Source organism: Oncorhynchus tshawytscha, linkage group LG05 (assembly GCF_018296145.1).
Source record: "Oncorhynchus tshawytscha isolate Ot180627B linkage group LG05, Otsh_v2.0, whole genome shotgun sequence".
In the NCBI taxonomy this organism is placed as follows: domain Eukaryota; kingdom Metazoa; phylum Chordata; class Actinopteri; order Salmoniformes; family Salmonidae; genus Oncorhynchus; species Oncorhynchus tshawytscha.
The window spans coordinates 69,500,865-69,519,080 of NC_056433.1; the positions used below are offsets into that span (position 1 = coordinate 69,500,865).

The 18,216-nt window shown below is 42.5% G+C and overlaps 1 protein-coding gene across 11 annotated transcripts in view; it reads left to right on the forward strand.

Annotated features, from left to right (window-relative positions):
- Window positions 1-18,216, forward strand: part of ptprfa (protein tyrosine phosphatase receptor type Fa) — a 384,726-nt gene that overhangs the window by 177,479 nt on the left and 189,031 nt on the right. For all 11 annotated transcript variants that reach the window (XM_042322293.1, XM_042322292.1, XM_042322296.1 and 8 more), the window contains exons 3-4: window positions 3,194-3,339; window positions 7,466-7,607. In XM_042322293.1, coding sequence (XP_042178227.1) covers window positions 3,194-3,339; window positions 7,466-7,607 — 288 coding nt within the window. The remainder of the gene's footprint in view (window positions 1-3,193; window positions 3,340-7,465; window positions 7,608-18,216) is intronic.

Sequence of the window (18,216 nt, forward strand, 5' to 3'; positions counted from 1 at the left end):
GAGAACCCAGGCAGAATACTGTATGTTTTGTCGGCATATATTTGTGATAGCCTGGTGTGTGTGTGTGTGCATGTGTTAGCCTGCAGCGGTGGTGCTCTGACGAGTTCAGTGGAATATTTAATTACATCTCTGTCTCATCATTATCCCTCTAATGTTTGTTGCCATGGAGCTTTAATATGATGGTGTGTCATCCCAGACAGTTAATTGTGTTCCGTTTGATACCCCCTCCTCTGAGATATGAGACACAGACTGCATCCTAAATGACATTATTTTCCCTATTTAGTGCACTACTTTAGTAGTGGGATAGGGAGCCTTTTGGGAGGCAGAGAGACTTGTTGTTTCTAAATGGTCAAGCCTAGGGTTTGGGTTAATTCCAAGGGTTTGGGTTAATTCCACATTTAGTCAGGCATGATAGAGAAGCATATTTAAGATGTAGATTCTTATCTATGCATATTTACTTCACCCCTACCTATATGTACAAATGACCTCTAACCTGTACCCCCGCACACTGACTCGGTACCGGTAGCCCCTGTATATAGCCTCCTTATTGTTATTTTATTGTGTTACTTTTATTATTTTTTATGTTTTACTTTAGTTTATTTAGTAAATATTTTCTTAACTCTTCTTGAACTTCACTGTTGATTAAGGGCTTGTAAGTAAGTATTTCACGGTAAGGTCTACACTTCTTGTATTCGGCGCATGTGACAAATAAAGTTTGATTTGATTTGCTAGTTTCATATCATTATTAATGAGAGAGACTTACAGGCACTGGAAGTGGTATGTCAAGTACAGCAACAACCAAACACATGACAGGAAGGACAATACAGCAGGGGACGGTTTTGGTTGGCAGGCTTTTTTGACTTGATTTGGCTGCAGGCAGTTTGGTATCCGTGTTTTTAAAACACACATTGTTACTGCCTGAACATTAACTGGTAGGGAAGTGTGAAATCCCTGGAACCTGCCCAGAGCTGCCTAATCCTGTGTTATTGTTGTCTTTCTCTGTCTCTCTGTCTGGCCTTGATGGTCCTAACGAATACATGGTACAGTCAGCAGAGGATCAGCCTCCTCTCTGATTCCTCCTTAGGTTTTGTCCTTCTAGGGAGTAGCAGAACAGAGCAGAGTAGAGCAGAATAGAGAAGAGGAGAGTAGAGTCTTTATTATCCCGAGGAGGAATTCATTTAGCAGCAAAAGTAAATGTTAAACACACAATGAACATTTGACATGAATATACACAAAAACTAGTATGTACAGCGATATGTACACAGTACACAATAATACTACAGCTTGTTGAGGAAGATGATAGCAGCTGTGATGAAGGAGAGTGTAGACCTGCTCGTTTTAAACTTAGGGAGCTTGTATCTGCGCTCTGGGGAGGGAAGCATCGTCAATTAATCAAACAAGGGATGCTGGGAGTTCCTCAGAATGGATTGCGCCTTGAGTATGACTCGTGTCTGATACAGGTTTATACCAATGATCCTGCTACTTTGTTTCACAATGCTACCTAACCCACTCATAGATGCTAAATAACGCCTATTGACGATAGTACCTTCTGGAGTTTTGCTAAGAGCCACGACGCTCGTTCTTAACGTTAGTACCACAAGCGATGCGGATTGTTTTGGAAATATAAGGAACGTATCTTTCATATCAGCGATGTTACAGCGCTTGTTTACAGAAAACAGTCAGAAAACAGAGGCATTGCTGTGCTAATCAGCTATCTGCGTCTCCGAACACCTGTGTGTAAACGGAAGACGGACGGACGCCACAAACGTATTGTCACTAAAAAAATACTGTCGGCTGCAACTGTGTTAAACCGGTGAAAACAGTGTACAGTAAGTGTGTATTTTGCATTTGTGAAATGATTTTGATTGATACACTACATGAGCAAAAGTATGTGGACAGCTGCTTGTCAAACATCTCATTCCACAATCATGGGTATTAATATGGAGTTGGTTCCCCCTTCACTGCTATAAAAACCTCCACTCTTCTGGGAAGGCTTTCAACTAGATGTTGGAACATTGCTGCGGGGACTTGCTTCAATTCAGCCGCAAGAGCATTAGTAAGGTCGGGCACTGATGCTGGGCGATTAGGCCTGGCTCGGGGTCAGTGTTCATCCCAAAGGTGTTTGATGGGGTTGTGGTCAGGGCTCTGTGCAGGCCAGTCAAGTTCTTCCACACAAATCTTGACAAACCATTTCTGTATGGACCTCACTTTGTGCATGGGGCAATGTCATGCGAAACAGGAACCGGCCTTCCCCACAAAGTTGAAAGCACATAATTGTCTAGAATGTCATTGTATGCTGTAAAGTTAAGATTTCCCTTCACTGGAACTAAGGGGCCTAGCCCGGACAATGATAAACAGCCCCAGACCAGACCATTATTCCTCCTCCACCAAACATTACATTTGGCACTATGCATTCGGGCAGGTATTGTTCTCCTGATATCCACCAAACCCAGATGCGTCTGTCGGATTGCCAGGTGGTGAAGCGTGATTCATCACTCCAGAGTTTCCAATGCTCCAGAATCCGTCTGGCGGCGAGGTTTACACCCCTCCAGCCGATGCTTGGCATTGCGCATGGTAATCTTAGGCTTGTTTGCGGCTGATTGGCCATGGAAACCCATTGTCCCAACAAACACTTATTGTGCTGACATTGCTTTCAGAGGCAGTTTGTAACTCGGTATTGAGTGGTGTAACTGAGGACAGACGATATTTACATGCTACACGCTTCAGCGGTCCTGTTCTGTGAGCTTGTGTGGCCTATCACTTTGCGGCTAAGCCGTTGTTGCTCGTAGACATTTTCTCACAATAACATCACTTACAGTTGACCGGGGCAGCTCTAGCAGGGCAGAAATTTGACAAACTGAGTTGTTGGAAAGGTCGCCTCCTATGACGGTGCCACATTGAAAGTCGCTGAGCTCTTCATAAGGCCATTCTGATGCCAATGTTTGTCTATGGAGATTGCATGGCTGTGTGCTCAATTTGGCTGAAATAGCAGAATCTACTAATTTGAAGGGTAGTCCACATACTTTTGTATTTATAGTGTATGAAAGTGGACGGCTTTATGTTTCTAGAACCATACTGCAGTTGATTATCTGCGCTCTGCGGGATGTTTTTCCCATTGTGCTGCTGTTTGCAATTTGGGGTCAATTTGATTGATGTACATTAGTTATCCTCTCTCTTTCTCTCTCTCTCCCAGGCATGCCCAATTTCATCAAATCTCCAGATGACCAGACAGGTATTTCGGGAGGAGTGGCATCCTTCGTTTGCCAGGCTGTGGGTGATCCCAAGCCACGCATCACCTGGATGAAGAAGGGCAAGAAAGTCAGTTCTCAGCGCTTTGAGGTACATGGTCTACTTTACTATTGTATTTAATTGTTTTATTTGACAATATCGATATTGCACCAGATTTTAGATACATAGTTACATAATTCTCAACCATAAATGAGAATGGATGAGCATTCCGGTGCAGAAATGGTAAGAAACATTGTAGGAAGCCCAGGCAGACATAGTAGTCCTTTCCAAATGACATGAATAGATTCATTCTTATTCTGTGGGCGTGCCCACATCCTTGTTTCAAAGCACCACTAAACCACATAGTCTGTTTGTCTGTGTCAGTTCAGTGACCACCTCCTCTCGCTCTGTCTGCCTTTTCTTCCAGCATCTGAAGCAATGCGGATGTATGCCACCCTGCTCAGACAAGACAGACAGACAGAGACATGGATAGACAGACAGGCCAGGTAGGCAGGCATACAGACAGACAGGCAGGCAGACATACGCTGAAAGCAGTAGCAGCAGGGAGGCCCATTAGCTGCCAGCTAGTAGAAATGGTTTCAAGTGAAGCGGTCTCAACATGGGTCCTTCCACAGATGCAGACACTCAGCTCACACTGACGTGATTAATAGGAAATATCTTCCATCTGTCTGCACGGCACTCCTCAAACTGAGCCCTGCTCTGTGTGCAGTCGGTGTGGAGGTGTGGGAGAGCAGTGGGCCCAGGGGGAGAGAGGAGAGGACTTCACTTCAGACCTGGGTTAAAATTAAGGGTCGGAAACTTTCCAGTAAAATTTCCGGAATTTTTCCATGTGAAGATAAGCCCTGGAATTTTGGGAATTTTGCATGAATTCAACAAAAAGGTTAGCTTATAACAGTTAACCTTTTATTGTGGTATACACATAAGGCAATTCCAGGTCTTGTGGCATATTTTGGTTAAACTCTCCCCAATTCAATGGAATTGCAACCCTCTGCATGCACAGTGCATTCTTTCATCACATGTTCAGCTGATTCTCAAGCTCACTAATGCACACTAATGAGATGCTACTGAGCCCACACTACTACACTGTCTGAGCTAAGGACTACATGCTTTCTGGTAAGTTTTGATTCAAATACTGGGTGGGGTGAATATATGTTATATGACATACATTATTTTTTGTTAACTAGTAAGTAGTAGCCTACAGGAAAGTGTGTTTAAATCATTTCTAACTTGTTAACAATTTCTGATCGTTAGTTTTTGCTACCACGTGAGTTTTAGCTTGCTTGAGCCTGCTAATGGAAGAGTGTTAATTCACCTGTTTCCATACATGTTTCAAAACATTTATCTTACGAAGAAGTTGTTTAATCTAACTGCTTAACTATTTATCTGTACATGGAATTGTATTTTTTTTTTTTTTTACTCATTTTTTTCGAATCTTTACAGGAAAATGCCACGGGCACTATCTGATGTGTGGAGACATTTCTCTGCAGCTAATGTAGAAGGAAAAGCTGTGTACATTTGCAAATACTGTGCCAAATCATATGTGAAGAATGCAGCAAAGATGCATAATCATCTGGTCAAGGGCATAAAGTTCCCTCAGTGCTCACAACAAGCAACCTGTGACAAAAGTCCCTCTACTTCTATTCGAGGTGAAAATTATAAATTAGACACCTTATCGATAGCAACAGCTCATGGTCCCCCTGGAATCAGAGGTGTTTTTGACTCAATGGAGGAACGTAGTCAGAGAAATGCTGATGAATGTCTTGCTTGAGCTGTGTATGCAACTGGTTCACCTCTGATGCTCACAGGCAATGTGTATTGGAAGAGATTTATGAATGTTCTTCATCCAGCATACATGCCTCCAACCAGACATGATTTATCAACTCATTTGCTGGATGCAGAGTTCAACAGAGTTCAAGTGAAGGTCAAGCAAATCATAGAGAAAGCAGACTGTATTGCAATCATCTCTGATGGGTGGTCGAATGTTCGTGGGCAAGGAATAAATAACTACATCATTTCCACCCCTCAACCAGTATTATATAAGAGCACAGACACAAAGGACAACAGGCACACCGTTCTCTACATTGCAGATGAGCTGAAGGCTGTCATCAATGACCTTGGACCACAGAAGGCATTTGCACTGCTGACAGACAATGCTGCGAACTTGAAGGCTGCTTGGTCTAAAGAGGAGGAGTCCTACCCTCACATCACACCCATTGGCTGTGCTGCTCATGAATTGAATCTGCTCCCCAAGGACATCATGGCACTGAAAACAATGGATACATTCTACAAGAGAGCCAAGGAAATGGTTTGGTATGTGAAGAGTTATCAAGTTATAGCAGCAATCTACCTCACCTAGCAAAGTGAGAAGAATAAGAGCACCACATTGCAGTTGCCCAGCAACACCTGTTGGGGTGGTGTTGTCATCATGTTTGCCAGTCTCCTGGAGGGGAAGTAGTCTCTCCAAGAAATGGCCATATCACAGTCTGTCGATATGGACAGGCCCATCAAGAGGATCCTCCGGGATGGTGTATTTTGGGAGAGAGTGGTAAGCAGCCTGAAACTCCTGAAACCTACAGCAGTAGCCATTGCGCGGAATGAGGGAGACAATGCCATCCTGTCTGATGTTCAGATTCTGCTTGCAGATGTAAGAGAAGAAATCTGTACTGCCCTGCCCACTTCACTGTTGCTCCAAGCAGACATCAGCCGCCACAGAGTGTTTGGGAACACACACACCAAGGCACGCAACAAGCTGACCAATACAAGGGTTGAAACATTTAATTGGTGGCCATCTTGGCAAATTTGAGGCTTTTTGAGCCTGACAACAAGCCATCCTCAACAAGGTTGGAAAGTGACAGTGAAGATGAGGCCTCAGAGTCTGATGTCCAAGAGGTGGACATTGAGGAGGTCCAGGGAGAAGACATGGAAGCCTGAGAGGAAGACAACCAAAGCTTTAGTTTCTAGACTATCATTTTACAGATGTATGTTGAAACGTTTTTGGGAGATGCAATGTATCATTGGGGATCATTCAATATTCCCTTTCTTTTGTTGTTCAGTAAAATCCTCCCATGTGAAGAGTCAAACTCATTTAATTAAAGTTCAATTTGTAAATCAATTGTTTTTAAAAATTTTATTGGAAGGATTTAATCATTTGCAATTACGTCTACTTATGATGAGGTAAAATGTTTATGTCTCTGTCTCCATATTATATGGTAATATATATCCAATGCAAAAACATCTACATTTAAATGGTTTTAATATTAATTTGAATATATTTCTGTTAATTCCCATATATTCCCGTTAATTCCCAGGGAAGGTTTCCACCTCTGAATATTCCCCAAAATGTGCAACTCTAGTTCAAATAGTATTCAAAATCTTTCACATACTTTGCATTGCTTGATTGAGGTTGCATGGCACAATTGGACCAAGGGAAGAATAGCCCCCTTCAGTGAAAACCTAGCCTATCTGGCACGCTAGGCAGGCTCAAGTGAACGCTCAAAGTAATTGAAATATTTCAGATACTGTTTGAACCTAGGTGTGCTCCACTGAATGTTCAGGAATGTTCTCTTCCTGTCATGTGGATATTTTGGTCTGCCACTTTCCACTGCAGCATAAGGAATTTTTGGAGACCCTCTCCCCTGACCTCTGACCTCTGATTCTTTAACCCTTAAAGGCTGGCTTCCTGAAAGGCCTTGCTGAAATGCCTGCTGTTCACTCATTTCATTTAATAAACTTCTCTCTAATTGGGTGATTGTATCAGATCAGACGTACTTACTCCTCTTCACTCCCTGTGGAGCGTAGGACCACAGCAAGGTCATGCAATGCCGGGCGGTCCTTTGCAGTTGAGATTAGATGAGATGTAGTCTCTATTTGAGATGGTTTATTAATAGTACTGATGGAGTTTGAGTTTAGTCAGGTTTGCGTCTTCTGATCTGCTAAGGCAGACTCTTGTTATAAACCCACTTCCTCCTAGCTAAATAGAAAGTCACAGATAACTTAGCCCTGTATTAGTCCCCCTGCCAATGATCAAACCAGGAGTATTCACTGGGCTCAATGGGCTGGTACTCACCAGGGCTCTGTTGTTGCTGTACGTATTGATGAAATAGCGATCAAAGGGATGCCTTGTTAAGATGACTGTTTAAATCCGTTTTGAATATTAGTTACATGGTGACCATGGGTCTCATTGCTCTTTCTCTCCTCTACCCACCCTTGTATTCAGGTGATAGAGTTTGATGACGGTTCAGGGTCCGTCCTGCGTATCCAGCCCCTGCGGACCCACAGGGACGAGGCCATCTATGAGTGTACTGCCACCAACAGTGTGGGAGAGATCAACACCAGCGCCAAACTCACCGTCCTGGAAGGTAGGATACACCTCGATCTCTCTGTCGCTCCCTCTCAATCATTTTCCTTGTCTGTCTATCTTCCACTCACATACACGATCTACACACACACACACACACACACACACACACACACACACACACACACACACACACACACACACACACACACATACACCCTCTATCTTTCTTCCTCTCTTGTTCTCTTCATCTATTCCCACCACAATGGGTTTCTCTGTCTCGATCAGCATTGCTTAATACAGTATGTCCATGCAGATTCCAGCCATGTCTGGTTGTGTGCATTACTTATCACAGAGGCCCTAACCTGGTTGCATGTCAGAGTGGAGAGGGTGTTTTATGCCCGGCTCCTTCAGGTACCCTACTGCTTGGTTGATGAAATAGAAACAAGAAGTCAGTTTGTGATTTGCCGGTAGTTGTTAGATGTTCTGATTACACCGGGCCAACAGTGTGTCTTGACATTATATTTGATTACGCATTCCGACCATGAATTTACAATCTATCTGCAGGAATTGATTTTTAAAGCTACTGTAGGTGGTTCTATGTGAAATGTGTTTTTATCTCCTGCCAGTGGAAGATTAAAGATGATGTCCAACAGCAATTATTTAATCCACACTCAAATTGATAGAGAAATATCTGCACAAAAGTATATCCTGCTGCCAGGGTTTTTGCAAATCACCTAGGAGCACATTATCTGGACTAGAAGACGATATATTGTAGATACCATCAGGCTGGCTGGCTTTCTTCTTGGCTCGCTCAGCAAACATATCTGGGGGGCTGTCACGCAAAACACCCAAGCCTTATTTTTCAAGGCTTCAGCCTGCATCCCTAATGGCGCCCTATTTCCTATGTAGTGCACAACTTTTGACCAGGGCCCTATGGGGGAATAGGGTGCCCTTTGGGACACATCCTCAGAACTACCAAAGGCCTTGTTAGGAGTGTGGCTGGTTGCTGAGGTAATTGGTGTTAACAGGGATCGGTATCTGCTGATCTAGGATCAGATTAATGGTGGGATTAACATCAGTCATATGTAGATGTATGCAGATAGCTTGCGGACAGAGAGATAGAGAGATGGAGCCAGGCAGGGGGCTTTGTAGCATGTAATAGACTGGTCTCTGATCAGCCTTAATCTGCATCTCAAATGGCACCCAATCCCCTCATAGGGCTCTGATCAAAAGTAGTGCACTATGTAGGGAATAGGGTGCCATTTGGAACGCACACCTAATCTGTCTGTGTTGGACCTTAGTGCTGCTCCAGCCAATATGATTGACAGACGTGCTCTCTGAGTACAGAGTGAAGACAACCTCCTGGTGTATGGAGTGTGATGTGTTCAGGAGAAGGACGATGGCTGATGCCTGACTGTAGGCTGACTCATAGATCGTAAGACAGAAGAATCGTGCTTGTGTCACGTTGCTCCCACACACCTTACTGTACGCCGGCATGTGGAAGATTGGGATCAGAGGGATGTGAATAAGAAAGCAGTGTTGTTTTAGACAGAACTCCTGTTTGTTCCCTGAGGTTGAGCTCAGGCAGGGAGGGGAGGAGAGAGAAGAGAGGAGGAGAGCTGTGAGAGTAAAGGAGGAGTGGAGAAGAGGAGAGAGTAAAGGAGGACTGGAGGAAAGGGGAGAGCGGTGAGAGTAGAGGATGACTGGAGGAGTGAAGGAGAGAGCTGTGAAAGTAGAGGAGTGAAGGAGAGAGCTGTGAAAGTAGAGGAGTGAAGGAGAGAGCTGTGAAAGTAGAGGAGTGAAGGAGAGAGCTGTGAAAGTAGAGGAGGAGTGAAGGAGAGAGCTGTGAAAGTAGAGGAGGAGTGAAGGAGAGAGCTGTGAAAGTAGAGGAGTGAAGGAGAGAGCTGTGAAAGTAAAGTGAAGAGGAGAAAGTACTGGAGTGAAGGAGAGAGCTGTGAAAGTAAAGGAGGAGTGAAGGAGAGAGCTGTGAAAGTAGAGGAGGCGTGAAGGAGAGAGCTGTGAAAGTAGAGGAGGAGTGAAGGAGAGAGCTGTGAAAGTAGAGGAGGAGTGAAGGAGAGAGCTGTGAAAGTAGAAGAGGAGTGAAGGAGAGAGCTGTGAAAGTAGAGGAGGAGTGAAGGAGAGAGTAGAAGAGGAGTGAAGGAGAGAGTAGAAGAGGAGTGAAGGAGAGAGTAGAAGAGGAGTGAAGGAGAGAGTAGAAGAGGAGTGAAGGAGAGAGCTGTGAAAGTAGAGGAGGAGTGAAGGAGAGATTAGAAGAGGAGTGAAGGAGAGAGTAGAAGAGGAGTGAAGGAGAGAGTAGAAGAGGAGTGAAGGAGAGAGTGGTGAGAGTAGAAGATGGTGGATCTCGTCTAGTCCTGGGGCTTCAACACGTCATAACAGATATGGTGTGTATGTGCACTGCAGAGCAGCAGAAGGTAAAGCCTTCACATTTTCCTCAGCCAACCTCCACACACACACACACACACACACACACACACACACACACACACACACACACACACACACACACACACACACACACAGGGACACAGACAGAGTGTGACACACACACACAGTGACACACAGTGAGGGAGAGTGAGAGAGTGAGTGAGAGAGTGTGAGAGTGAGAGAGTGAGTGAGAGAGAGTGAGAGTGAGTGAGTGAGTGAGTGAGATAAGGCCTTAGTCAGGAAGTCCACACTTGGAAAGACTAAGGTATGATGAGGAGGGTGAAACAGACTGAGAGAAATACACTCATTTGTGGGTTTATGTCTGGCTATCCTCAAACTCCTCCACTCCTATATCTTTTGAAATGGACGATCAATATTACTTACTGATGGAGATGTCCATGTGCCTGCATAACACTCCTTACCACTAACTCATGCTGTTTGTGTGTCAGGTGGTTGCTGGTGTTGCTGACTTTGGTGCTGTGTCCTTAATCTCCTTCCCATATTCAAATGTTGGTGTTCATTTGACATCTGACACTCCAGGCAGACTCAAGTAAACACTTGCAGTATTGCAGGTGATTAAAAGATCCAGTCTTTCTGAGAGGTTCAGGGTTGTTGTTGTGATCAGGTGTGAACACCAGATTATTACCTGACTCAATGGGCCAGATTGATCTCCCTCCCTCTCTAACAGAGCCTCCACCTCTGTGACCCATGTCAGATTACGCCGAGCGAGGAGTAATCACATCACTATGGCAGTCCAACGCGTGTCACTGCCACCATCACGCTGTTGTGGAGATGAGACAGGGGCCCCACACAGTCTAGTTCCATTGGTCTGTGGACAGGCCTGTCTTTATCACTCGGTGCAGAAATATCGTGGTGCAGAAATATCGTGGTACAGAGCGGCTGGAATAAGGAAGTTACTGACTGCTTATGGCAGTGATCATAGCTTTGCTGGTCAGGGTCCCAAATGGCACCCTATTGCATGGGCGCTCTGGTCAAAAGAAGTGCACTATATAGGGAATGTGGTTCTATTTGGGACACTGCCCTGGTGTCTGCTGCTAACTGGTGTTCCTGTACCATCAACACAGCCCACTAAGTGGATTTAGTCCCCACATCAGGGACAGTAGGGCTGTTTTGTGCCAAGAGGCTTCCTTTACTCTGGGCAGTAGAGAATGAATCTGGAGGGTCACAATCACAACAACGATGCCTGTCTGCTGGTTGAAATAAGCTGCAGTAGAGATACAGTAGTAACTCAATTTTGTATTTTACATCATTGACTATATGAAAAAGACAACACAAGTATTGTATTGCACTGTTTGTAACTCCAGCATCCTTCAAAACATTGTTCATGCAGTTTTACAAACAAGCTGATCTTGATACTATTAAATCATGCCTGGTTATACTGTTATACAGTACCTTCAGAAATTGTTCTTACCCATTGACTTATTACACATTTTGTTGTGTTACAGCCTGAATTCAAAATGGATTAAATACTCCATAATAACAAAGTGAAAACATGTTTTTAGAAATGTTTGCAAACATATTGAAAATGTAATATAGAAATACTGTATCTCACACCCCTGGGTCAATACTTTGTGGTAGCACCTTTAGCAGCGATTACAGCCTTCAGTCTTTCAGGGTGAGTCTCTAAGAGCTTTCCACACCTGGATTGTTCATCATTTGACCATTATTATTTTCAAAATTCTTCAAGCTCTGTCAAATTGGTTGTTGATCTTTCCTAGACAACTATTCTCAGGTCTTGCCACAGACTCGAACATTCTCTGTCTTATTGGTAAGCAACTCCAATGTAGATTTGGCCTTGTGTTTTAGGTTATTGTCCTGCTGAATAGTGACTTCATCTCCCAGTGTCTGGTGGAGAGCAGACTGAACCAGGTTTTCCTCTAGGATTTTGTCTGTGCTTAGCTCCATTCCTTTTCTTTTTTTATCCTGAAAAACTCCCCTGTCCTTAAAGATTACAAGCATACCCAAAACATGATGCAGCCACCGCTATGCTTGAAAATATGGAGAGTGGTACTCAGTAATGTGTTGTGTTGGATTTGCCCCAAACATAACACTTTGTATTCAGAACAAACAGTTAATTGCTTTGCCACATTTTTTGCAATATTACTTTAGTGCCGTGTTGCAAACAGGATGCATGTTTTGGAATATTTGTATTCAGTAAAGGCTTCCTTATTTTCACTTATGGAGTAACTACAATGTTGTCGATCCATCCTCAGTTTTCTCCTATAACAGCCATTAAACTATTTTTAAAACAGTTTTAAAGTCACCATTGGCCCAATGGTGAAATCCCTTTCAAACAACTGAGTTAATATGGACTTCTGTAACTTTGTAGTGACTGGGTGTATTGATACACCATCCAAAGTGTGATGCACTTTGCTTTGCATCACACTTTGCTCAAATAAATATGCTCAAAGAAATATTCAATGCCAGCTTTTTCCCCCAAAATACCAATACATGCCCTTCGTTGCGAGGCATTGGAAAACCTCCCTAGTCTGTGTGATTGAATCTGTGTTTGAAATTCCCTGCTCGACTGAGGGACCTTACAGATAATTCTATGTGTGGAGTATAGAGATGAGGTAGTCTTTCAAAAATCATGTTAGATACTATTACTGCACACAGTCCATGCAACATTATCAGACTTGTTCAGCAAATGTTTACCCCTGAACTTATTTAGACTTCCATAACAAAGGGGCTGATTTTTTTTAATAAATGGATAAAAATGTGAAAAACATAATTCCACTTTAACATTACAGGGTATTGTGTGTAAACTATTGACAAAAAAATCTCAATTTAATCCATTTTAAATTCACAACAAAATATGGAAAAAGTCAAGGGGTGTAACTAACACTCTGCCACTGTAATATCTTATACATTCAAGGGTTTGATTATTGATCACAATCAAGATCACGATCACATTTAATATCATAATCCAACTTGGTCTGCAGTTGTCTGACACGGAACCCAAACCGGCTGTGCGCATACGCTATAGTGCATAAATGTATTTTGTCCCCCCACACCAAACACGATCACGACATGCAAGTATCAAAATAAACTCTGAACCAATTATATTCATTTTGTGACAGGTCGAAAAGCATTAAACAGTTATGGCAATTTAGCTAGTTAGCTTGCACTTTCTAGCTAATTTGTCCTATTTAGCTGGCTTGCTGTTGCTAGCTAATTTTTCTGGGATATAAACATTGAGTTGTTATTTTACCTGAAAGGTCCTCTACTCCACCAATTAATCCACACATAAAACGGCCAACCGAATCGTTTCTAGTCATCTCTCCTCCTTCCAGGCTTTTTCTTCTCTTGACTTTATATTGCGATTGGCAACTTTCATAAATTAGGTGCATTACCACCACTGACCTCGTTCGTCTTTCAGTCGCCCACGTGGGTATAATCAATGAGGAGATGGCACATGGGTACCTGCTTCTATAAACCAATGAGGAGATGGGAGAGGCAGGATTTGCAGTGCGATCTGCGTCACAAATAGAACTGACTTCTATTTTAGCCCTTGGCAACACAGACAGTGTGGGTGCAATCATTTAATAATATAGATTTCTGAATGTATTTTGCTACGCTCGCGATGCGAGTGTGTAGTCAGCCTGTGAGGCAGACATGGGAATTGTGAACAAGAGCTGTCAAAGATAGCTCAGGCCAGGCCTGAGTGGTTCCTATAAAATGGTTCCTGGTTCTTGCAGTGAACACTGGGCTGAAGGAGGAATTAACCGGTTTATTAAGGGCTTCTCTGGGCCTGACTACACTGCTAAGGCCCTGGTACAGAGTTATAACTCAGACCTCCTTTTCTCCCTCTCTACTCCTACTGGTGTTGGAGACTGACTAGGGTGCACAAGGAGGCCGCATTGATTTTATTTTTTAAAGATGGCTGTCTTTTCCCTATTGCCAGGAATTATTATTTCAACATTGAACACTGCTTCCTCAAATAGCTTAACCCATGGGACTGAATTTATTTATCAAATGTTTTTCATTAGAAGAAAAAAAAGTATATTTGATAAAGATAGACCTCTAACGGGAACACACAATCTGAAATAGAATTTGAAATGATTTTGGGGTGTTATGTACTGTGTGTCTGTTATTATGACACATAATAAGTCACTGAATTGGAAACAAGCTCACAATTTACAAGTCCTGCTTGTGAAAAACACATAAGCTTGGGTGGATTTGATTGGTCCATCACCTATAGGGGTGGTCATGGTACATATACAGTGGGGCAAAAAAGTATTTAGTCAGGCACCAATTGTGCAAGTTCTCCCACTTAAAAAGATGAGAGAGGCCTGTAATGTTCATCATAGGTACACATCAACTATGACAGACAAAATGAGAGAAAAAAATCCAGAAAATCACATTGTAGGATCTTTAATTAATTTATTTGCAAATTATGGTGGAAAATAAGTATTCTAGTATTCTAAGTCGGAAGTTTACATACACGTTAGCCAAATACATTTCAACTCAGTTTCACAATTCCTGACATTTAATCTGAGTAAAAATGTGTGTCTTAGGTCAGTTAGGATCACCACTTTATTTAAAGAATAAAGTTCTGCACCTGAACAAGGACGTTAACCCACTGTTCCCACGCTGTCATTAAAAATAAGAATTTGTTCTTAACTGACTTGCCTAGTTAAATAAATACATTTAGACGACCCATTTGCAACCATGCTTGAACTTCCTGACTGATGTCTTGAGATGATGCTTCAATATATCCACATAATTTTCCTACCTCATGATGCCATCTATTTTGTGAAGTGCAAAGTCCCCCCTGCAGCAACGCACCCCCACAACATGATGCTGCCGCCCCTCTGTGCTTCATGGTTGGGATGGTGTTCTTCGGCTTGCAAGCCTCCCCCTTTTCCCTCCAAACATAACAATGGTCATTATGGCCAAACAGTTCTATTTTTGTTTCATCAGACCAGAGGACATTTCTCCAAAAAGTACGATCTTTGTCCCCATGTGCAGTTGCAATTCGTAGTCTGGCTTTTTATGGTGGTTTTGGAGCAGTGGCTTCTTCCTTGCTGAGGTTATTCAGGTTATGTCGATATAGGACTCGTTTTTACTGTGGATATATATACTTTTGTACCTGTTTCCTCCAGCATCTTTACAAGGTCCTTTGCTGTTGTTCTGGGATTGATTTGCACTTTTCTGACCCAAGTACGTGCATCTCTAGAAGACAGAATGCGTCTCCTTCCTGAGCGGTATGTCAGCTGCGTGTTCCCATGGTGTTTATACTTGCATACTATTTTTTGTACAGATGAACATGGTACCTTCAGGCATTTGGAAATTGCTCCCAAGGATGAACCAGACGTGTGGAGGTCTACAATTTGGTTTCTGAGGTCTTGGCTGATTTCCTTTGATTTTCCCATGATGTCAAGCAAAGAGCCACTGAGTTTGAAGGTAGGCCTTGAAATACATCCACAGGGACACCTCCAAGTGACTCAAATGATGTCAATTAGCCTATCAGAAGATTCTAAAGCCATGACATAATTTTAAGGAATTTTCCAAGCTGTTTAAAGGCACAGTCAACTTAGTGTATGTAGACTTCTGACCCACTGGAATTGTGATACAGTGAATTATGAGTGAAATAATCTGTCTGTAAACAATTGTTGGAAAAATGACTTGTGTCATGCACAAAGTAGATATCCTAACCGACTTGCCAAAACTATAGTTTGTTAACATACATTTGTAGAGTGGTTGAAAAACGAGTTTTAATGACTTTGACCTAAGTGTATCTAAACTTCCAACTTCAACTGTACACGTGTCTTATATCGGTTAAAATCTTAAATTCTTGTTTATCTAACTGCATTGTCCGATTTACAATAGGCTTTACAGCGATAGCATGCCAAGCGATTGTTCAGGACGGCTCCCCACATCAAAATATTTTTCGACCAGCGCAGTCTTTGTAAAATCACAAATAGCGATTAAATATTCACTTACTTTTTAAAAATCTTCCTCTTATTTGCAATCCCAATGGTCCCAGCTACAGCATGCATGGTTGTTTTGTTAGATCAAATCCTTCTTTATTTCCCAAAAAGTCAGTTTAGTTTGCCCCATCGATTTGAGTAATCCACTTTTTCAACATGCAGAGAAAGGAATCCAAAAGCTAACACTAAACTTTGTTAAAACAAGTCAAAATACGTTTCTATTTAATCCCCAGATACCTCTAAAATGTAATTAAACTATAATATGTCATATGGAAAGAATTATTTCAATAGAAAAGTAAAATTAGCAAGTGCACGTCCTCTTCATCGCGCGCACACAGACTGATTTCCAACTCTGACTCCTAGTACCAAAACTCAAAATTCTTCCTCGTTTGGGAAGAAACAAGCCTGAAACCTTGAACAAAGACTGTTGACAGTGAAAGCTATTGGGAGCTGGAATTGCATATATAGCTTTCCATTGAAAGAGCATAGGATGAAATGGAAAACATTTCGGTTGGTTTTTCTTTGTATTTTCTCCTACCATATCAATTGTGTCATAGCCTCATACATTATTTCAACATTTATACAAATGTCAAAGTGTTTTCTATCCAATGCTATCAATGATATGCATATCCTGGCTTCTGGGCCTGAGTAACAGGCAGTTTACTTTGGGCACGTCAGTCAGACAGGAAGAGGAGAAAAATAGACCCTAACCTGAAGAAGTTCAGGAACCACTCCTGTTTGGAATTCCCTGCTTTCAATTCACTTTATATCCCTAATTTATTTCCTTTATTTTGGCATTTACCTGTAGGTTATTCAGACCAAATGCTGAACCAATCAGAATTCAGTGTTTGGCTGTTGACTGTTGTCTGTAATTATTATCATGGGCTTCGTCCCAAATAGCACCATATTTCCTATATAGTGCACTACTTTTGACCAGAGGCCTATAGGCTCTCAAAAGTAATGCACTAAATACGGAAGAGGTGCTATTTGGAAAGCAACCATGATGTGTATTATTCATCTAGCAAAGCCCAGTGGTTTGTCCCTGGTCCATATTGCTAGGGGCTGATCCATAAGTACTTGTCATCTTTATTCTGTCTTCTCTCTGTCTACACTATCACCTGGAGACATGCCCAGTCTGAGGGGAGGGAGGCATAGTGTAACGGTTTTCTTCTGGTGAAAGAGAGGCGGACCAAAATGCAGCGTGGTTAGTTTTGTACATCTTTAATAAAGATGAAAGTACAACAATCTACAAAACAAGAAACGTGAAAAAAACGAAACAGTCCTATCTGGTGCCACAAACACAAAGACAGGAACAATCACCCACAAGAGACCTAAAGAATATGGCTGCCTAAATATGGTTCCCAATCAGAGACAATGATAAACTCCTGCCTCTGATGGAGAACCACTCTAGGCAACAATAGACTTACCTAGAGTACTACTCTAACCACAATCCCATAACTACAAACAACCCCAGACAAAACAAACCACATAAATCCCCATGTCACACCCTGGCCTAACCAAAATAATAATGAAAACACAGAATACTAAGGCCAGGGCATGACACACAGGAGGGAGTGAGGGAGGAGGGAGGGAGTGGTGTGAGAGGAGGGAGGGGTGTGAGAGGAGGGAGGGGATAGGTAAATCAGGTAGGAGGAAAAAAGAGGGAAGGATGGAGGACAGGCATTGGGGAAGGAAGGATGAGAGAAAGGAATGATAGAGGTGGGATGGGGACAGAGATAGAGGAAGGGAGCGAGGGAGAAGAGGAAGATAGAGAGACAGAGGCTTTCAGGAAGGTGTAGCATTGAAGGTAATAAATGACTACAGAATAGTTAAATATGAATGATGAACAGCGTTTAACAGTCACGTCACTCTCTGCCACACTACGCCAGAAAGTTTATGATCCCACAGCAAATCACGTGGATAATCTCAACTGCAGTCACACTGAGATGGGTGGTGTCCCAAATGGCACCTTATTCCCAGGCCCTGGTCAAAAGTAGTGCACTACATAGGAAATAGGGTGCCATTTGGGACTCTGCCAGGGTTCTTGAAGGGAGCTCGCTACTCCAACAGACACAAAGATGAAACCCATCATATTTCAATATGACGATTAGAATTGGATTGCTCTTAACGTGAATTATTTGAATGCTGGAAAAGGATTTGGCCTGTTGTAGCTGTCGTACCAGACTATTTAAATTGTTTGTGGTTAATGGCTTGAACATTCCAAACCTTCCCTGTACTCACATTACAAATCCTCAGGGACAAGTGTGA